A 22,668-nucleotide genomic window follows, 5' to 3' on the forward strand; every position below is an offset into this window, starting at 1 on the left:
AGAAACAATCCTAACCTCCTCCATTTCTAGCCGGGTAGAGCTTAAAAACTTAAACAATAGGTGTAGAAAATAAAAAAAAACTTTTAATTAATATATTTCTATTTACTATAAATTAATTATCATATATAATTATTTCATTATTTTACTTATTTCATTGTAGAATTTAGAACAAACATCCAAGATTAGCATTTGTTGGTTTTACGGAATGTAACAAAAATAAATGTTAATTGATCACAGATATTGTTACTAACTTAGACACTAAATTGATTTCACCTTCTTCGCTTAGCTGATATGTAAACTAACGCACATATGACATTGGTAAAGGCAGGTTTCCACCAATTACAGGTAACATAGCTATGGCAAGTTTCACTTCTCTTTCATTCAGTCAAAATTTTATTGTTAGACTTTTAAAATAATATTTTTTAACATACGACGAGTTTTTTCTTGTGTAATGGGAAACGTAACTGAGCATCGTCTATAGCAAAGCAGATTTAACTGCAGTCACAGTAATTAAATTTCGAAGCGAGTTCAAGAAGATAGTATATAATTGACGATTATAAGTTTGATGTGTCTCCTTCAAACGTAGGATTAGTTGTGCCTTTTAGTTCGTGCATTCTTGACAGGTCGTTTTGTTTTTTCTGTAAAAAAACAAATGATTATAAAATGAAATGGGGACATAAAATAAACAGATCTGACATAGCAAAAGAGAATTAACTTGTCTGTCTGCTTGTTACAACATTACAATAATTATGTTAAAGCTAGTGAAATTTTAATTGGAATTTATTTGAATTTAAGGAAGGATGCAGATTAGTAGTAGTAGGTACTCATTTACACAATTGTAATTATATATTTTTATTAGAAAAATGTAATTGAGTGCTTATGAAAAACAATATTTTTTATGGAATAACTATTATACAAAATGTAGTTGTAGTACTTAGTATGTTAGTGCAATGTCTTATTTATCAGTATAGTCGTTATGCCAATTGGCCAGAATAAAAGATTAATACTCGATAAATGTAGGTAATAGGCTCCGGTGCAATTAAACAAGTAAAAAAAAACTAACCTTAGCACGGAAGACTTGGTTTGTAAGTTTGGTTCCCCCAGCATAATGGCTTTCAATATCGTTCAGCTTTTTGCCCTCGGTCTCAGGTAAAATGAAATAAAAAACGACGACTCCGACAAAACTAGAAACACGTAAAACAAATACCTATGTTAATACATTTTTAGTATTGAGGTCTACATTAGGGAGGGGTAATAAGGAATGAATAGTTTTCTTTACTCTTAAAGAGAATATATTTAAGTAATATAGTTTTCTTCTTACCACACTACGCCATAAAATCCATAGGTACCCCAAATGGACAATGAATCGACCATGCTAATGTACATTTTGTTTGTAAGGAAGCCGAATATGTAACCGATGGCACTGGCAACGCCCGCGCCGCCTGCTCTCGTTTTAGCACTGAACACCTTGCAAACAAATGAAGCACTTTTACATTTATTCCTGAACAATCATAAAAGATATGAAAGTAATCGTCTTAACTTACCTCTCCGATTAAAATCCAAGGCAACAGCCTCAATCCAGTATGTGAAATAAGAGCCAAGAGCATCAACAATGTTGTGGGAATCCAGGAGTAAGGGTTCCTCTGAAAATAAACAATTATTTGTCAAATCCACATAAAGACTATTAATTATTTGGATAAAAGTTAATTCTTCTGCGGGAAAAGGTACAAGACTTCAAACGGTATAAGATAAGCTTCTTACTTGTGTCTCCGCTATGACACGTCACAATTTTTAAATGATCTCAAATACTTTTTTCGATTATATTACTTTTAATGAAGTTATTCTTGACGGAGAACCTTACCACTTGTTCTTCCATACTCTCTGAGGTTGGTTTAGAACCAGCTATTGAAGTAGCATTGTCCCCTTCCAAAGCGTCCGAGAAACCATTCTGCGAATTAAAAAGAAAACAAGCATTGTTTGGCCATTAATGTTTTCTTGCCTGTAAACATACGGTTTGTGCAACCGATCTAGATAGGTATAAAGCTATAAAAGTAGGGATAATTTAGAATGACGTATTCGCAAATTGTTCCGAAGTGTTTATTGTAAAGGCGACGAAGAATGTCAATCAGTGCCAAACTGGCAAACGTATTCGATCTTTTGTGGCTAGCTTACATGATTGAAAATATCATTTATTGTCTCGATGCATGCTTGTGTATGAATAGATGTATTATTTGTTCGAATTAAATTTTACCGTTTTTATGTATATGTCGTAGCTTGCAACTAAAATACAGCAGACGCCAGCGCCTCCAGTGGAGAACAGAGTAAGTGATCGCTTCCCGGTGTAATGAACTAAGAGCACGCATAAAGTTGCGCCCACAATTTGTAGTAAACCAAGAATCAGTGTCGCATAGTACTTGTCGATGGGCGCCTTTAACATTTGGAATATCGATACTGCGTAAGTCTGGAATCAAAGAAAATAGACTTGAGCATTGAAACGAGCGATATTTTTACCAGAAGGTACATTATGCGGGTCAGAACCCTTACCTGCAAAGTAGTCATACCACTGAAATTTCCCACGAAAAATGCGAAGGTCACGAGAAAGAATGGCAACATGAAACTCTTTTTAAGATACAGAGACATTCTCTCGGACCACGGTTCTTGGACATTGGTGACATCTGAAACAGACACATTATTATTACTGATGATGGTGAACCGTTTATGGGTCCATTGAAAGATAATGTAGTGTACCATTTTTGGTCGATTTGAATAAAGCTTGTATATCTCTAAGCTCTTGTTCAACAGCGCTAGGAGTTGTCCAGCCGCGCAGCCACTGTAAACTCTGAAAACACAAGATGTTCCATTAAGATGCTCTCCTAGGGCACGAAATGGCCAATGCCTCTAACTTTTGGAGCATTTTAGTACTCACTTTCCTGGCTTCGTCCGTGCGATTTTTTGAAATCAACCAATGTGGAGATTCGGGCACAAAACAAAGTGCGACAACCGCCAAGACCTATAAAAAGTTAAAAACTGATTATACCGTACATAATATTGAGAGGATAAACTTCTTGGTAAATTCAGCTCACCGTAAATGCAATGTTGACTAAAGCCACAGTTCGCCAATATAGGAATATTCCAAAGAGGAACTGAGTGAAAACGCCGAGTATTATGCAAAGCGAACTGGTGGCCGCCAGCGCGCCGCGCAAGTGGGGCTGTGTGATCTCCGCAACGTAGGTTAATACCTGGAAAGAATTATGAACAATGAGAAATATCATTTAAGAATAAAATAGAAATACGAAATGAGGATAAACTTTCATATAATAAAAATAGTGCCGACAGCTACGAAGGTAGATAAACACAACCAAATTGACAATAGAAATACAGAATGGTATAAGTGGTTCTAGCGATGAGGAAACTGAATCTTCATAGAAGCCAACTAGTAGCGTATTATTGAGTTAAGGACTTCGTAAAGAAGTATTTATTATATTTACGACAGTTGTTCAGTTTTATGGCTGATTAAACATGTATGAACGAATAAAAAACTTACGGGCGCTTCTAGCAATCCACCTGCTAGCCCCGTAATAAATAGGGCCCCATATAAGTGGCCCGTGGTAGTAGAAAAGTGTAATATCAACCAGGCGATGAAGAAAGGAATGTTGACCATCTGCATCGCTCGTCGACGTCCAAGCGGTGACGTCACGATCCCAGACACAGCGCACCCCACTGGTACTATGATTAGGTTGATTGAACCTGAAAGGAGATTGCAATAAAATAATATCCTAGCCTTGAAGTCGCTCAATTGACACCAAACCGTAGCAAGAAGATCGTAGCAAGGTTGTATTTCCCCTGGGTATCTCATGGCCGACAGACAATGCTACTAGGGTAATCAGTTGGCTGACAAAGTTTAATTTAACCATCCACTAGGTAAGTCGTTCATCCGCATTCGATCATGTCCAATAAGTTATGTCGTTCCTGATACATTGGGACCGAAATGTTTTGAAGTTGATCTATTAAAATTTTTGCAAGTGTCTTCAACTATTAAAGTGATTTAATATGTATTTGCGTTTTATGTGCTTTATCTATTCGATGGAGGGGATATAACCTCCATCGGCTTTTCCTTTCTTTTGTCAAACAAGGTTTATTTGTTCACCTATAAAAAATATTAATTTAATAGCCACGATCGCTGTCTATTATTAAATTCAAACTTTCGCTTTTATGTCAGCATGTAAAATATGTTATGGTAGAGCTCATTTAAATAAATTTGCCTTACTAATTCTCAAAGTCGTCGATAATGTGCTATCAACTGTTAAAAACTTGTTTACAACACAGATAGACAAACAAAATAAATGTACGTAGATGTAGGTGTAAGTGAGGAAAAAAATTAAGGTAAAACTCTAAACTTTTCCCATTAGATGATAGATTTAAGCAAATGTATAAGATGTGTATTATGTTGTACCTACGTATGTACGTTTGTGAGACCCTCGCGACACAAGGTATCAATTCATTACAGCCGAAGTTGTTTAAAAAATTGAATAAACGTTGGAAGTTGGAAATGGAAACTAAAAGATGTCCTTGTCAAAGGAATTCTAAGGTGATAACTGGTTTAATGACAACTGTACAACGTTCTACTATTCCTTTTTCGAAACAAGTGCATGATTTGTCATTGATGCCCACATTGGACGTGCCTCGTGAAACTACTATGCAGTTACAAGTTTGTTGACCACCTCACAATAACTACAATGACAAATTATTGTTCTGGATTTTATTGTAAAAATACCTATGAGTACGCCTTAACGAGTGCCTAAAAAAATTCGGCAAAACAACGTTTGCTGGGTCAGCTAGTATTGTTATAAATATTATGTTGAGCTAACTGTTTGGTTTGAATTCTGCAGGCGAGTCTCATGTGAATTTTATAAATCATCATGGTACGAGACAGACACCAGATGTGCCCATCCGTCACCCTAACCAGACCCCTTCACCCTTTCACCAGTGTGTGTTGCTAGGAGAGATTGGTACAAAGATAAAGGGTTAAGCAGACCGATTGTTTCTGCTCCGACAGACACAAGAACAGCCCCAACCGGCCTGGGCGCAATCTCCCCCAGGCCCGGTGTGCCGTGTATTGTATAAATTAGGTCACTTACTTATCCAAGATATTTCTGATTTGTTCAAATGTAGTATTTCACCATCTTTTGGATTTTGCACGGCTGGCATGAGAATAGTGGAGAATCCAAGTGTCATTCCGTAACCTGGAAAAGAAAAAGTAAAAATAAGCTTAGTTTAGTAGTAGTATATATAATAGTACGTTGTCTTTTATTAGCAAAAACTTGCTCGTTAGGTTAAATCAATCCACCACTTTTTTAAGTAATATAAAAGCAGTAGTGGAAGAGAGCAATCTCTCTTTACCATAAATGTTGTTCTTTAACTGATTATAAAAAAGTCTGTACGCGAACCGCGAACTAAAACAGTAGCCAGTTCAAAATGAGACTCAACACTTGACCATAACCAGGGCACGGTCAATCTATCATTAGTCCGAGTATAATTTATGTTTGTTTAACTTTAAATGTAGGTAGCAGGTAGGTATGCTGCACGGAATGAAGGAGAATGCGGCATAAAATCTTAGATAATAAACCGTGTTTATAAATTTTAATTAAGCTGATGAAGTAGGTAGCTAAATGTCTTAAATACACGTAGTAGAATCATACTTTGAACACATACATCATTGTTTTTACATTTTGGTACTTAGACCTATTCATGGACTCGTTCGAAGCCAAGGCTGTCTTTTATTTCACAACTCAGCGAACAAACAATGATTGGAACGCGAAGCAAACACACATGGTAAGCAAGTTATACACGAGAATGATATATTCTGTAATTGTGTACGTTTCCGTGAAGTTGAGTAAATTTTGAGCTTTCCCAGTAAACCTGTGTTCGGGACGAGTGGATAATTTTCAAACTGATCTAAAACTAACGCTAACAAGCACGGTAAATGTTCACAGTTTTATTAAACCTAAAACTAAATCGAATGCAAACACTTGTTTTTGCCACATGGGTCCAAAAAGTTTTAATAACCCTGGATTGAAAAGTGCAAACATCAGTGTTCCAAAAATTTTCTGGGCGTTCGTGGCTGTTTGTTCAACTGACTTTTCCGTCGAGTTTTGTATAGTCAGCTAGACTACTATTTACGTATTCTGATATTCTGTGATGGTAATGGGAGGTTCATTAAATGTACGTGCCAGCGTTTTCTATTGGTTCATTAAATAGTCGGAGTGAACGGCACACTATTATGCAATTTGTATTGGTCTATACTTAGTCATTCTTTCTCCATATCTTTATTCAAATTACGATTTGCTATTTTACTTTTTAGACATCTTTTCTTTGTCCTAGTTGTGTTCAATCGTGGTCGTAGTTTTTGTTGTACTGATAATCATCCCGAACATTAGCTAAATATCAAGTATTCCTAAAACTATCTTTCATCATTCCTTTCTTTCTGTTCCTTCTTTTTAAATTCTACTTTCTACCTTAACATTTTATACTCGGCCGATACGACTTCAATCGTTGGAACTACATTTAAACTCTGTCCAATATTAGTAGAAAAGTTCCTAGTAAGAACTTATTATGTAAGTCTGATATTTTCGACTGCTACTCAGTTTTAACGGGTTTCAGCTAGAGCTGCTCCAGTAAAATATGACGTAATTTTTGCTAAAACTAACTGTGAAGTAATTAAAAGGAATGAGCGGCATTCATCCTTAACAAAGTAATTTGTCAAGATATTTTAAGTCTTACTTCTTACCTAATGTTATTCAGAGCAAAGAATTGTTCGGATGGTTTTAAAAGAGGTATTATTGTTGTATGGAAATGTCGTTTTGTAGCAATATGTTTCATAATGATTATTATTAATAATGATTATATATTTCCTTATTAACATTCAAGAGTTGAAAAAGAAAAATAATGATTAATTGTTGGTTAGTCGATGCATTAATTGTGAATTGAAGCTAGAATTATTTAATTTGTTTGATTTAATTGTTTGTAGATTTCATGAAATAGTTTTGTAAATCTACTTGTTCTTGTCAATCAAGAACCAATCTGTAGATACCTCCTCATGTGAACCATTGGATTGATTTGTATGCGTTTATTTCCCGGCATACAATTTTCACTAGAAGATTTTTTTTTTGTTTTTCTTTTAGTGTGTGTTATCATGTATACGAAGGATAAAAGGAAACTCTTTTCAAAATGTTTGCCCGTCAGTCTGTCACTACCTGGACAGGCATTTTTTCCCATAACATACTTCTATTGCCTCTCAAAAAATACGTACGTAAATGTTACGTTCATAAACTTTATGTTGATATACGCACCTAAGAGTAGTAAGTTCTTGGCGCTAACGGCGAGGAATTGTGGTAATGCTGTCGCGAAGTCTTTCGCATAAGCATAGTCTTCGTTACTCGCCTCCGTCTGCTGCATCTCAGCAATCACCATCGCCTTCTTGCCAGACATCTAAACAATAAAACATAATTATAATCACTAAAACAAACAAACAGTTCGTAAGGTGTAGGTAATGTAAGTGTGTCAAAAAGTTACATAGTGGTTTCTTAGGTTTACGCGAATGTTAGACATTGAAATGAAACTACTTTTACGGATTTTTTCGAGGTTTAATTTTAGATTTTAGTTCCCGACGTTTTGAAACCTTTGCAGGTATCATGGTCACGGGCAGACTAAAATCTAAAATTAAACCGCGAAAAAATCCGTAAAAGTAGTTTCATTTCAGTGTCAAAAAGTTTTTATTATTTTTAAGTAGGTACTTTATCGAAATCGTTTTATTCATTTATTTATTATTTTAAATAGAATGAATTTAAATTCAAGAACAAATCTAATAAGCTTAATATAATGACAGGTTAATTACATGAAACGCGGCTACGTAAAGGCCGATACACACGCAACGGCTTGAAGTTTATTTCGAACCATTTGGCTATCACGTATATATGTTTAATTCTCTGTCTTTTAAAAAAAGACATACAGTAAAATAAAATCATAAGTTAAATTGATAAACTACGTTATGCCGCAAAACTGAAAATTAATAAACTATTTTATAACTTAGACGAATTTTATTCAATTCCTAGACACTCTGTGTTGACCTTTATTTATCTAGACGGAAACCTTTCAATTTTGATAAATCAATTGAAGTCATTGACCTTAAACGTTAACGTAAACTTGAAATGTTTCAGTGTATCGTGTTTATATTAATATGCTTAGTATCCTATGGATGTGGTGGGAAGCATGGCTTGTTGTTGCTGTACCGACCTATGGATGTCAGCAACGAATGTGCGTTTTCAGGGAGATTGCGCTACGATCTATCGTTTGGCATGGGAATGTCTGACACCCTTACCTTGGTATAAATTAGCTTATATTTATTAGATTCAATCAGAATTTCTGTACCACTATACCTTTGTGAGAGAAATAAACGATATTTTAAGGCTAGCTTTGGCCGTGGCCTCTCTCGTTTAACGATCAGCTGACACGGTAAAAATAATTGTAGATTAAATATAAGGCAATCTTTATCATATTATGAACGTAAAACATGTTTTTCAGCTGTCTACTCATGATACAAGCTTCACTTAGTTTGACAAAAGACAGCGTTGTATGAAAGTTGTCCAAAGAAAACTTATTTCCATATTATTTCGAAGTGATCCTTCAACAATAATAAATAATATCTATAAGTTTACAGGTGGCACAAAGCCTTGATATTTTTAATTGTTCATTGGCAGAATTTATTAGCGTCACTACTGAAATAGTATGTTGTACATCAGCATAAATATAATAAAGAAATTATTATTATTATTCTAAAGTGCATTTTTTTATTTTCCAGTTGATTTAACTAAATATTATTGATTGTTGCTGTTATTTTTTTTTTAATAACTGTGAGTCTTTGAATGTATATTCTTCAGTTTTTATTTTTATAAGTGTATTATTTGTTTTTAATTTTATGTTTCTTAATGTTTTATTTGTCTGTTTTTAATATGTATGCCAACATTGTCGCATTGTGTATTTACCTGTAAAGACGGTGTTGTACACGAATAAAATAAAATAAAAATATATTTAGTTCGATACAGTATACGTATAGAATAGACTACATGTATTTTACGATTACATGCCGCGATTCCGCATGAATGCAATGCGACATGTTTACTTATCCTGACGTATAGTTTACAGAAGCGACCCTAATCGCATTACACAATTAAGTACACGATAATGTGCTCTATTACGTAAGGACAATATCATTAATTAATTATTCAGTTATCATTGTATACACGATCGCTATATTGTTGCGCATTGTCATTAGTTAATTAGTATCTATTTAATACACTTAATAATGCCATTGTTTCATAATATCGTTGAACTTTTGATAATATACTCAGGTATACTAGATACATACATGGTTTTTATTTTTCGGCAGGATTTTCTTTATGTCGCTAAGATAACGTAACGGTTTGTTTTTCTTTGCTAAATAGTAATTATTATTATTTTTTCTTTTTAATAAACGACATTGCATTAAGGTTTTTAATCCCTGTGTCGCTTGGTGTTTCAAAAACATGCAATTCATAATCACAAAGACACCCAGATAAAGAATTTAGTATCCAAGTAAATACTGTCATAAGTTGCATATCTGATTAAGGTTATCGCAGTTATCAGCTGTCCTGGTGGCTTTGCGCTGTGCATGGATTTGTATGCATGAGGTGCACTTTTTTTTTCAAAGAAACAAAATTAAGAATTGCAAGGAAAATTTAAGAATACTTAACCACTATATTCAGTAGTCCTGTACTCCTGACTTTTGTTACGATAGTGATTTGTTTGATCCACCTCCGCCCCCAATAATATGTCTAAAGGCACCGGGAACTTGTGGGGCACAGCTATTTTTAAATATTATATAAGCGAACGCCGTTTTAGAATAGGCATTAAGGGTGACTATATAGTACAATAAAGTGATAACAAAGACCCATCGTATTTCAGGTGTTCCGTACGTTAAGCGAAATAGACTACGCGTGTGGTGTCGAGATAGTCGCCCAGTCCTCTGATGTTTTCCTGGTTGTGGTAATAAAATTCCCCACAAGCATCGCCAAGAACTGTCACGCGAACAGGGACGCCTTCAGTGTGCTCAAGAAGAATGCCTGTATTCGACTGTGTGACGTCATCGGATCAAGAGATATGCTCTCCTTATATTTCGTAGTCACCGTCAAAGAAAGGATCAGGTTTCGATTTCTAAGTAACAGCAGTATCAACTCAGATATTGATGTAAGTAACCCATAATGGTTTAAAAATATTATGAGATCAAATCATCTATTATACAAGTAATATCATCACTTTAAGTTTTTTTTTGTGCTCGTTTATACTACATTTCCTATTTTCCAACCCAGATGATGTAAAAAATTTTGGGTTCGCTGACTTTTCATGCTCAGACTATGAGTGCCGAGAAAATAAATTCGTTATATTAGATGCATATTAATAATTGATTGCATGGATGTCCGAGTGGTATAGGTGACCAATGATATGAATGTAACTGATCTCTTGTTAATTCGCAATAATGACGTGCGGTCTACTGAAACGTGTGCAAGATGTTTTAGCATTGCCCTAAAGGTCAAGAATTTACTAAATGCTGTTGTTTTACGCACGAGTAAACTAGTTAATCACAGTAAAGAACTCAGTTATTTTATTACGGTACAATATCAAAAAAGAATTATTATTATTAATACTTTAAAGTCTTTAGCGTTGATAGAAAATGCTCGCTCTAATGTATGAAAATTACAGAAATGTCACGTGATTAAATCTGTCAAATGTCATTCCCATACAATTGGTTAGAGGGACTGATTCTTGATAAATTATGGTTAGTTACATTCAAGGTAGGTTTACATTTCGCAGTCAATTCACTTTAATAATAATAATAACATTAATTATTCGCTTTAGCTGTCTATTTCTAAGTGAGTAACAAGTTCAACGATACCGGCGCATTTTAATTATTTTAATGTAGGTAAGGCTGTCTAACTATACGTAGGAATAGCTCGCCGCCAACAGCATAAAGCAATATTTCCATGCATATTCACTTGTTCTCACCTAACAAAAGGTTTTACGCTAGGCGTAGAAAAAAACTAAACGTTAAGTGAGTCTGTAGACTCACAGGAATCATTTCACATTTGGTTTTGACTACACAATAATACGATGACTGTATAATAAGTGAATATTCTCTCAGATACCTAAAGAAAATAAACATGTATTTTTGTCATTATTTGTACAAAAAACATTGACGAAGATAAAATGCATAAAATTTTAGGACGACTTGTGACGTAACTATTTCGTAAAAATATGCGTAGATTCCATTCACTGTTATTTGATCAATAGGTACATGTTAGCGGGACAAAAGAAAAAATACGTATCGATTAATATGCATTAAAAATGTAAAATACAAGACCGATAACAAAAGAAAATGTCATCAAACCTGGCGGCATGAACATGGCTCAATAAAAAAACAATCGAATTAAGAACATCCCGTTTTTAAATCCGTTTGATAACTTACAGGCAGATCTGTATCAAGTCACCGCAACATCCGCACGTCTCAAACCGAAGACAGGTTGCAATTTTCGTAACGAAACGCTTTGTGTGATCGATCGACAAGAGTTCTGTTTCACAAGCGGCGTGGTCTGCGACGGTATCAAGAACTGTGGTGTCACTGATTGGTATGTTTAAGTACTTATTAAAAATATTATGATATGCTCCGTTGAACTAAGATTTTAATTATTGATATAAGGATCCTTAAGATAAACAAGGTCATCTGCTTGTTAGCGAGCATTATTATGTCAGTTACTTTTTGCACGTGATTGATAGTACTACCAACTTGACCGTATATACCGTAACATGATACTGTAATCTCATATAATAACTACCCATCCTTTGAAGAAGAGAAATAAATATTTATTTGATTAATCGAATTGACGAAAGATTACGGAGATGTGAAATTCTGGATTTGTACGAGTCTAAACCGACCAAATTCTATGATGACCAAATCAACAAAACTGTTTAGTAGTATGTTCTGTATGCTCTAAATAAAAAATATTCATTTTGATTGCAAAAGTAACAATTTGACGTTACCGACTAAAATATGTCTCTGTAGGAAGTGGGCAAGAACTAAAGCCTGGCCTGTTACAACAAAATTGTTTCCAGATCTAAAAACGGTCGTATTATCTACATAGATATTGTGTAGGTGATACTCAATGGAAACTGGAGCAGGCATCAAGTCATCATCCAATCAAACACTTGCTGTGGTATGCCGAAGTTGTAACTGAGGAGTGAATAGCGGCCATTCACCGCGTATTTGGCACAAACCACTTTACATGCAATATTTGTTTATTGTACCTGTCGCAAGTGAATTACTTTCACATGCTAGTCAATATATAACTGAATTAATCTGCGAGGTCAACAGTTGTCTCGATTCTGTTTTTGTATATCATAATTATAATTAAATTTTCCATGTTTCCAAAATTTCCCTGGGGTAGGCGGAGATGTATTTAATTGTACTTTCCCCTTTTACTATTTCATCACTTGATTCTGTGACTTAAGTGATAAAATAGTAAATACCTATTATGAATAAAATACTGTTTACCTATCTAAATTAAAGCTAAATAGAAATAGATAGAAAGCTATCTAAATTTACAAATGATGGATTACCATACAGCTTTCCTCTCTCTTTTTAATCCTTTACGGGCGGAACGTTCATTATAAAATGCAGTCATAGTCAGAAGTGAAGTTTCGAGCTCCAGCGGTTTTAATTAAAAATCACTGCGTTGACGAACAGTAGGACAAGCGTTTTGAACTTAAAAAGCATGTGTAGACATAGGTAGACTAAAGTTGACAAATTGAAAATAAGAACCATACATTTCACAGTAGGCAAAACTTTGGAATAGTAATCAAAGTTAAATCATTGTACTGAAAAACGATAGAAGAATTAAAACCCTAAGAATACCTTAATAAAGTCCATCTTACATAAACTACATAAATTAGGGTTATACTTAGACTGGCATACTTAGACTCAGACATCAAAATCACACTCCTTCATCATCAATTAAACTGAATAAACAACTTGACTCCTATGACGTTTAAACATTATAGTTTACAGTGATTAAATGACTACATAGTTATAATGCGGAAGGTTGCAATATGTTTATCTATACGACTTTGCTCCAGATCAGTAGTTTGAGAAACTGGTTGACATGCATTCTGTGACAATTACCGTGATAATGAAACAAACGAGTATATTATACAAGAAATATTATATAACGAATATGAAGAAATTTTCTTAGAACTGCTATGTCCTTCAGAACGTTAATGAAGTCTATCTGTATTCAAAGCAATATAATAACAACATCCTGTAACTGAGTTAATATTTTTCAAATCTTTTTGTCTAAACCCTTTTCCGAAGCTTTGTTGATATCAGAATTCATACCAGATTCAGCTTTGTTCAGTATTTTACATAGAAATGCCACAAATACATTGAATGAATTAAAAAATATTAAACAAAGAGCGCCACAGTAGATACCTCCTTTGTTAAGTACTATTTGTTACGGTCCGAGTGTCCATGGTCACTGGCCACCTGGTTCGCTCACCAATAACCTATAAAAAATATTATCAGAAACCTCTTAGCGAAAAATAATTAAACCGTTACGAAGTATCTTATAACATGATATTTTAATGACATGGTTATCAATTATAACAGCCCTTACGGACCAAAATATTAGGGATCGTAAATATTTTAGTCTAAAAATGTTGCTTCTTCTCAGGTTTGATGAACGAAAATCCGAATGCAGTCTACCAATAGAGTATCTGAGCTACGCACCTGTGATTGCCGTAGTAGGAGCCCTAATATGCGCAATACTGGCTGGTGGACACCTACTGATGAGATGTCTCCCGCCCCTAGCCGACTCATTCTTCATATTTAACGCCAACGAAGACAACAGACTCTGCATCGACCCTATATTCAAACCACCAGAGCAAGTGCCGTTTGAAGTGAATAAAGTAAAAAGAACTTCGTTAATACCGGTAAGTGGTACTCTTATAAAGTACGATTACATTTATTAAATAAATATAATACCATGTAGCTGCATGTTAACCTTTAAGCCATTGTCTCAAACGGATAAATCTTCAGAGTCGTGATTGAAAATAACAGCGAGTTACTTATTATAATTGTAATCATTCTATGAATGTGTGTAAAGTCATCACGCATTTACGTAGATCACGCATTGACTATATTTAAAGATTAATACATCATTAAATACCAACGATCTTTGCATGTACTTCATTTCCAATAGGATGCCCTTGTGGAAGCGAGCGGTGGTTACACGTAGTGTAAGCATCACCTCGCTTTAGCAATGGTAACAGTCTCTCTTTACGAGCTCCTACTTAGCTAGGAGAATAGGTCACAGCATGCCTCTAGTAGATGAAAATACTTTAGAACTCCACTGTACACTACAACTTCTATATATTTTTTCGCTACAACAGCTCTTCTCCAGTTCATCATCAAGTCAACATTCGGAAGCAATAGAAATGGAGCCAGTGGAAGTCGGACATGCTGAGCAGGAGCACTCGTCAGGACACTCTAACAACGTAAAGAGTTTTACTAACACCTTTTAATCTACGTCATATTTGCTTGCAAGATGTTCACGCCTTTCTTTCTTCCCCACTACAGACAACTTTGATAGTAATGGCTCGCGGTCAGATAGGTATAAGTGGTTTTTCTCCGTTCACCTCTACCACTCTTCAGCGAAGTATTTATTTACCTTTTCTTTCTCAAACCGTTTATCCTTGATCGTCTTTTCTTTATCATACTATTTACTGCAAAAACAAATGATAGCATCATCGAAACTAATTGTTAAGTCAATGTTTCTCGAATACTGGTACAAGTGTGTACATGACGTAAATGTATATTTTAGACATGGTTTAAAGCTGTAGAACACTGACATGTGGACTTATACCTCTTTGTTATCCAGTCAGGCAAACAAACATACCGCTTTACATTTTGCATTTTTTTTGGCATATATTGAATTGTTGTCAGCCTACTTGATGATTAGGGTCTGTTTATTAACATTTAATCGTTACATTATACCGTCATGTGACAAATAGTTATGAGGTTATCTACCTTTGCTACTTTACTTTTCTATTGGCATCTCACCTTGTTCAAATAATTATGTTTCTTTCTTTATCAACATCAAACGATTTACAACGAATAAGACCGCACACTGTATTTAAGTCAACTTTTGGAAAAGAAAAGGTGTAAAAAGCCTATAGAAATTTAAATCACAGGCAATATGTTGAATGGATGGATGTCCTATCCAGGAAAAATAAAGTATTCGTTGCTAAAAATACTCTGAGTAATTAAAAAGAACAAATTGCGTTATTTTTAAGTTCACCAGACTTATTGGTAAGACTTTATGAGCCAGACAGAGCGAAAAAATTGCGTCATGTAAAACAAACTTTGAGGCCGATCAAAGTTTACGTTTTAAGAAACCTTGCAAAGTTAAAGTTACATCAAACGTTGTTACGATTTAAGTATGTTCAAACTGTCCTAAGAGTAATAAAATTGTATACTTACATAAAAATCGTATGTAGAAGAAAACTATGAATTGCCATTGTAATTAATTATACATGCTTAAACATGTGACCTCGGTTATGTTTTCGTTTTGGCTGTTATGCGTGAAAATGCACATTTTTTGAGGAAAAACTTTGCAATTTATACTTAAGTGTCAAAATTTTTAGCTTCAATTGTGTTTTCATAGACAAACAATTTGACGAATGTTAGTTGTTTATGGGTAAACAACTGCATAAAAGCAGTATTTACAGTATAACAGAAGTACCATGAAAACATTTTTTGAAGAAAATCTGTTTATATTAGAGTGTTCGGCCTGTTCTCATGATAGCTAGAAAGTTGAAATTTTAACAGTTTATGATATGTATTTCTTATGCCGGTTTATTTAAATAATAAGAATAGAATTTGGGGTTAACTAGGTCATCAATTTGATGTTTGACTGTTATATTTTTGTTAATTTGTTTTGTTTCAGGGCCAAACAGGTACAAAACGCAAGTCCACAATGAAATCAATGACAGCAAAACTTCAAGAAAAGATCCGCAACGTGACGGGACGGGGGAAAATAAGGGCCTCAATGATGTCAAGTGGCACGGAACGTGATGAGAATGGAACTGTTTGAATATACTGCTTTTACTTCTACGTATTTTGTTTTGACCAGCAGTTAGTAGGTTATCGGCGCGTGAAGAATTCCTACGCATTGCCATGCACCGATACCAAAACGCTGATGACGTAGGACGCCGGTTTCGGTTTAGTTAGAATCTGACACTGCTTGCTTCCTCCCAGGGGAGAGGGGGGGGGGGGTGAGTGTTCATGAACATTCCCCCCGATCTAACTAAAAACAGGCTATTGGTTGAAACTCATTGAGGGTGTAGTTTTACCACCGTGGAGTGGTTCTGCTATCACAACTGAATTTCTTACTTTAGAGTAGGGTGGCAGTTTTAGAATATTTAGGTTACTTCGTGTATTGAGGTCTTATTTTGGGCATAGCCCGCCACATATGCCCGTCATTCAACTCCTGTAAGCCAGGATCTACAATGAAACCAGCGTCGGGTGGCCAGTACACTTGACAATATGCTGAGCTGTGACCTTGTTGGCACAATTTTATTATTATGTTTTTTTGAGCCTATTTTATTTTGCTATCTGTTTTGTTTTATTTTTCTTTTAATTTGTTTTATTGTGCCAATAAAATATTTTTCTTTCTTTCTTTCTTTCGAAACACTTGAGTTCGGTGAGTCCCAAGGGAAATCATAATCTGCCTTTTAACCCGCAATGAAATTATGTATGGAGGTCTCAAAACAAAAGGCAAGTATGGAGTACCTACCTATAAATCCTACAATTTATACTAGTAGTTGAGATTTGGATTCGATAAATCGCGCGCTTTTCCTACTCTGAAATTGATCCTTGGTCCTATGGAATCTGTATACAACTTAAATTTCGGGCATATGAGGATCAAGGCAAAATAGAAATATGTTATCCATATTTTATTTACAATCAAACTTATAACACCAGGCAGAACTAATCTTCAATGGATTTTTTTTATCCAAAAGTTCAACCTTACTTCAGTCGTCATCGCGATTATACAAAGACTTTAATTTATCTAGTAATGTGTGAAACACAGGCATGTCAATTCCATAGAAAAAAATGTAGAAACCACAAACAAAGTGATCAATCGTTAATGTTTGCTTTGGTCAAATCTGGCAAGCTAAATTAAAACCAGTTATTGACGATGTAGAAGAAATTTGGCATACTTATAAAAGTTACTGTCGGTTTAATATAATCTCACTTTTTAACTAGTCTTATAAAAGTAGGAGTCTTTGCCTACCTTTACAACTTTTCGACTTACACATGCGATGACAGATTAGTACCCGGAAATCGTTGAATTGATTTTCTCTAGTAATTAGTGGGTTTAATTTTAATGTTAAATGTGTGTTGAACAATAATTTTCTGATCTTTTTCCAAATCACTTCTGATTCTGGAGATATAAGATATGCATGGGTACTATTTGAATGTCAGTTACGTATGTATTGCACTTTCCTATTTGAGGGTGCCAAAAATTTTTGGATGACGGTAAATAGTAATTTCTTTCGTTGCCCATGACCTTGATTTGCACATCAAAATGAAGTTAATTCGAAAATGTTTAGGTATAATTGCCATTTTATGCCTAAAGACGGTATGGTAATTAGGAAACGTTACGTTTAAATGGAAATGCGGCGATAATACGGCGAAACATGACTCGAAACACCGATATTTACGGTTTTATTAATATCGTGTATAAGTACTTCAAATTGAACATTATTGGTATAAGGAGGCACTACGGAAATGAAAATCTGATTTAAAATAGTGAATCTAGATCACAGTAATATTTACGTAACAATATTTTCATTTTTATTAAGATACTGTATACTATGGAGTATGGACGTAGGTACTAATATAAATACTTTTTAATTTTCTCTTGCTTTAAGTTAATAGTAAACCTTACTATAAGTATGTGAGGTTACTGTGGCTTGTCATCCGAATTATTATTATATTATATTAATATAGCTACTTCTTCATAAACATCTACTACAATTAGTTACTTAAATAATAACATTATAATATATTTGATTTTCTATAATTCGTGCCCTACATTACAATAGAAACCGTGATAAAACAGGTTTTTGAGCCTTTACTAGGTTACGGTAACAAAGTGAGCAAAATTAAATATGAGTCGGACTCACTTCCTCACAAAACTTAACTATTTAGATACACATTTGCCATAAGGTTTTCGTAATAAGTACTCCCTCTAAGAGGACCCACTGAGCAACTGGTCTCGTGGTTAGTGGCCCTGACTGCTATACGGCAGGTCTTGGATTCGAATCCCGCTCTTGACAAATGTTTGTGTGTTGAACACGATCATTTGTCCGGTGCCAGGGTAATTTATGAATGTACAATTTCGAATTATATGTGTATGTTTATAATTGTCCATTACTACCTACAAGCTTTGCTTAGTTTGAAACAAGATGACGTTGTGTAGAATTTGTGGCATATTTTATTATAATCATCTATTGATAATATCTGAATTAGCAATCTTGGCATCCCGTCATTTTTGTGATGAGCTATAGAAGGCTCATTATATTTGCCACTTTATTCTAACACAGAGACACTGCTTGCTACCAAATTTCACGGTTTGCCCTGGCCTTTGACAAAAGGCAATATTTTTGAAAATGTATAATTTACTTAGTATTCGTACAATTTCCTTTAGCTTTAACGGGAAGTGTGCTTTAATTATTGTGGACATAATGAATCTATGGTCTTTACAAGTGTTAGTTACTTTATTACTTTAACAATTATAACGAATACATATAAAATGAATTACAACTTCATTGGAAGGTAATATGATATTTTAATTGACAGAATCATTAACCTGGTTGTAACATTCTTAGTAGTATTATCAATAGTATTGCGTAAATTAAATTTAAACATAAAAGCACTGTTGAATATAAGTGCAGGCTCAAAGTTTGCGCAAGGTCCATTAAATAAGGTACCTTGCAACAGACGTAAGCACGTGATTTTATTTATAAGGTGGGTACCATGTCGTTAGTTAAGTAAACAATAGAAATATGATCATTAGTATCAAAATTATGAATTTTGGTCTTAATAACAACGGTAGATGACTAAGTATTTTTTTATCACAAACCTGTAAAAACATTCACGATTCTGATATACGTAGAAAATTGGCTAAACTTACAGCATAAATATAAAATTTAATTATGTATACTATGATTCGTTAGTTACGATTACAAAAAGTATTTACTTCCTAATTGTTGTAACTAAAGAAAACGTACTTAACTAATTATTATTCGAAAAACAAATTACCTGTAACATTAGCACAGCCGCTTTTACAAGACAAGAATATTCAAAAAAGATAAATCGCATATAAAATGCAGGTAACTTTAAATAAATTAGAAATAGAACCTCCCGACCATGACAGTTTAATTATAAACATTTAAATTTAGTTCAAAGCAAAACGTAGTAAATATAATTATAGGTGCTTGTAAAAGGTATACAACACTTTAAAATAACAATGCAAAGTAATAATAGCGCGAAGCAAGCAAATACAAAAACACCCGCAATTTTAATAACGAAATATTCGCGAGATAAATTGAATTTAAACTTACTTTAGTAGTGCGTGCGCAGGCGGCGTTCGATGAATACTCAAGGCAGCCACAACACGGCAACGTCGGCTGCAGCCAGTGAGGCAGCAACTGACTCAGTTGTTGACACTATACTGAATTTGCATCCGGAGGCGCGCAAGAATCGTTAGCCGCCACTATCGTGTCAAGGCACCTCGCTCGCTGCTCGGAACTCGCGGCAATCACCAATCACTAGAGAGGTACAATGCCGGCGCAGCCACAACAGCGCGAGCTCTCCGCCGCGACCCATCCAACTTGCTTTTTGTTGTTCTGACCTCAGCCAACAATCGTACACTATTTACAGTATTTACTGACACCACATACCACAGTCGTGATAATATTATTGTAGTTAAACAATACTACAAAAAGTCAAGATTAACAGAACAAGTTTTTGCTGTACACGGAATTAAGAATGAGGAAGGATAAGTACAGATAGATGATGTACTGAACAGTTGAGCGTACTACACAGACTGCATGCTGCACACATAGTATCTAGGTGTAATAGCACTTAAGGGAACAATACTTGTCATGGTCAAGACATTCATGTGAGAGTGTAAACTTTATATGTGTGCGGAAAAGATCACACTTCCCCTTTGACTCGTTTCCTACTTAATTACTATTATTTACACTGTTTCTCTGTACTAGTTACTTTAAACTAGTAAATAGCAGCAGTTTTAGTACCTAACCTGACCAGGTCAAGCAACATTTTAAAGGGTGTACCTACCACTACAATTTTCCGAATAGAAAGCCTGTTTCGTTTTAAGCCAACGTCAATTAGTATGGTTTTAAAAACATGCATATATGAAAAATCTTACTGCTTTTATTCTTTTATGACACTTATATTCATTTACTTGTTCATTGTCTGAAGGTTGTTTTAAGATTAGGTCACTGTAACGCTTAATAAGCGTGTAGAATTAAATTTAAAATGATGAAAAAGTTTTAAGCTATTAACTTTGGATTTAGCTTAAAGAATATCCACATTAGGTTCATACCTGCACAGATGTGTAGACTATTATTAAATACTTAATACTTGATACAAATTTTTATTGTTTATCGACTGTCAACGTAACTAGTCCCGGTGCGGTCTTGGTGTGTAAATTGACGGTCGATCGGCCACCGCACAAGCCTATACGCCTCCGCAAGACTTGTTTTCAATATTTGGAGGTTAAGGTTTCTAACAAACTTTAAGAAAGGAAGGTTCACATATACAGTTTAAACCTTATGACCCATGGACCAACGTCGTATTAAAACTTAAATCACGTGAGATTAAAGTAGATCAAGGTTAAATCATACGAAGAACATCGTAGTTCATCTTTCGAAAATCTATAAAATGTTTGTTTACCTGTGCGGTGCTGTACTTATGATTCGGTTGAGGTAGCACATTACCGCTCTGCCTGGGATCGCTGAAGTTTGCATTGTTTTCCCGTGGTCCCAGTTGCAGGGGAAGGGTGAAGCAGTCCTACTAAGTACTAGTTCTAAGAGCTACCTCTCCGCCTTTCCCAGTGAGAAAGTCCGACGGATTAAAAAAAATACATTACCGCTAATTTTCACTTGGTTAGAAATAACTTTTAGGGTTCCACATTATCATTTTTCTAAGGTATAACTCTATTAAAATACTGAAGGTCTACCGTCACCTCTTATAGTGAGCAGTTCCTTTGGATTCGTGGAAACAAGTCAGCGCAATACAAGAAGTAGAGGGTCGTCTTCCACAACTGCAACAGCCAAGTAGATCCGGAATATTAGCACTAGTAGCAAGTGAAGACAAAAAAGAATGAGCCAAAATATTAGAACGATTGGTAAGCTAGATAAATAGTTTCGGGACAACGTTTTATAGTAATTAATATTAGGATTCTTTTGAATTCAGTTCCACACACTTGTTTGTTGAGATACGACATTCGATATCAGCAAAACAAACCTTCTTACTTCTCGCCGATCGCTGCTACGAGGACTCGGCGGTGCTCCACCTATGCAGAGTAGACCGCCACCGTATGCTCCACAGTACAAGCAGAGACCTGCGGTTGCACTCGAGTTCTTCTCGCCTTGTTACGTCGTAACATGACTCATAATAATATGGAGTCTAGACCCCTAAAATGGTTCCTATTTATCTTTGTTTTTCCAAGTTCCACCTATAGTGGTGCATGCTTACTTTCTGAGATCTCGTTTAACCCAAGATGAATATTTTTAGCTTAATCTATTAGTATATATTTATTTTTATTCAATGGACAACTTTATGAGTGAAGGGTCTTCAGAGGTCTACACATATATTTAAATGGAAACACGGGTATAATATGTAGAAGCACTGGGCCCCAATTCTGCAGAAAAATGCAGAAATATTGCTGAAAATTATTATATGTAAATAGGCATAAGAAAAAGGCTGCTGCTTGATAAATGAGCCAAGTGGGTTTTCATCGAACTGTTTCAAAACTATAACACTTACTGTTCTGTAAACATTAATCAAAACGATTACTTTAATAAAAACTTTTCATACCTTTTGTACTTTCGGAGTACTTATCTAAAATTTTCATGGTACTAATTTTCTCCTATATACGTACCGACCATTCACCGGATTTACTCACCTTGAGATGACACTTTGCAATAATTATGGATAATTATTTGACTTAAGAGCCTGGAGACCAATTTGAGATAAGAAAATTAGCCAGTAGCGTTTAGAGTTTTTGAAAGTATGTTTTTTAAGAATTGTTACTAAATTCGAAGACGACGTAACATGTAACCTAACCGCAACTATTTGAGATAAATATAAATATCATCAGTAGGAAATTGCTATTAGTTTTTGAAATGGAAACATTTATTAGGAAGAACCGAATTTAATTACAGCCAACCTTATTTATTAATTTCGGGTTTTCATGAACCATAGCTAAT

The 22,668-nt window shown here is 34.7% G+C and overlaps 2 protein-coding genes across 2 annotated transcripts; one reads left to right on the plus strand and one right to left on the minus strand.

Annotated features, from left to right (window-relative positions):
* Nucleotides 1-152: 152 nt before the first annotated feature.
* Nucleotides 153-20,247, minus strand: LOC113495836 (facilitated trehalose transporter Tret1). The gene is made up of 14 exons (XM_026874825.1): nt 19,774-20,247; nt 7,350-7,488; nt 5,139-5,243; nt 3,545-3,747; nt 3,084-3,239; nt 2,927-3,010; nt 2,749-2,839; nt 2,545-2,675; nt 2,252-2,461; nt 1,862-1,948; nt 1,545-1,643; nt 1,322-1,467; nt 1,064-1,184; nt 153-638 (listed from the first exon to the last, which is right to left on the minus strand). The coding sequence occupies exons 2-14, from the start codon at nt 7,486-7,488 to the stop codon at nt 555-557; spliced, it is 1,656 nt and encodes a 551-aa protein (XP_026730626.1). The 5' UTR covers nt 19,774-20,247; the 3' UTR covers nt 153-554.
* LOC113495837 lies at nt 7,884-16,252 on the plus strand. The gene is made up of 6 exons (XM_026874826.1): nt 7,884-8,381; nt 10,000-10,281; nt 11,560-11,717; nt 13,815-14,073; nt 14,533-14,637; nt 16,089-16,252. Exons 1-6 carry the CDS (start codon nt 8,208-8,210, stop codon nt 16,233-16,235), a joined length of 1,125 nt encoding a protein of 374 aa, XP_026730627.1. The 5' UTR covers nt 7,884-8,207; the 3' UTR covers nt 16,236-16,252.
* Nucleotides 20,248-22,668: the final 2,421 nt, after the last annotated feature.

This window comes from Trichoplusia ni, chromosome 7 (assembly GCF_003590095.1).
Source record: "Trichoplusia ni isolate ovarian cell line Hi5 chromosome 7, tn1, whole genome shotgun sequence".
NCBI classification, from domain to species: Eukaryota; Metazoa; Arthropoda; class Insecta; order Lepidoptera; family Noctuidae; genus Trichoplusia; species Trichoplusia ni.

What these genes read in the sequence shown, in the direction of transcription:
- LOC113495836 (XM_026874825.1), bottom strand. Translation starts at nt 7,488, where the DNA reads ATGTCTGGCAAGAAGGCGATGGTGATTGCTGAGATGCAGCAGACGGAG. An exon ending in ATTCAAATCGACCAAAAATG is followed by an intron (nt 2,676 to 2,748) that starts GTACACTACATT and finishes TGTCTGTTTCAG; the next exon opens with ATGTCACCAATGTCCAAGAA. An exon ending in AGAGTATGGAAGAACAAGTG is followed by an intron (nt 1,644 to 1,861) that starts GTAAGGTTCTCC and finishes GTTTATTTTCAG; the next exon opens with AGGAACCCTTACTCCTGGAT.
- LOC113495837 (XM_026874826.1), top strand. Translation starts at nt 8,208, where the DNA reads ATGTTTCAGTGTATCGTGTTTATATTAATATGCTTAGTATCCTATGGA. An exon ending in AACTGTGGTGTCACTGATTG is followed by an intron (nt 11,718 to 13,814) that starts GTATGTTTAAGT and finishes GCTTCTTCTCAG; the next exon opens with GTTTGATGAACGAAAATCCG. An exon ending in AAAGAACTTCGTTAATACCG is followed by an intron (nt 14,074 to 14,532) that starts GTAAGTGGTACT and finishes TCGCTACAACAG; the next exon opens with CTCTTCTCCAGTTCATCATC.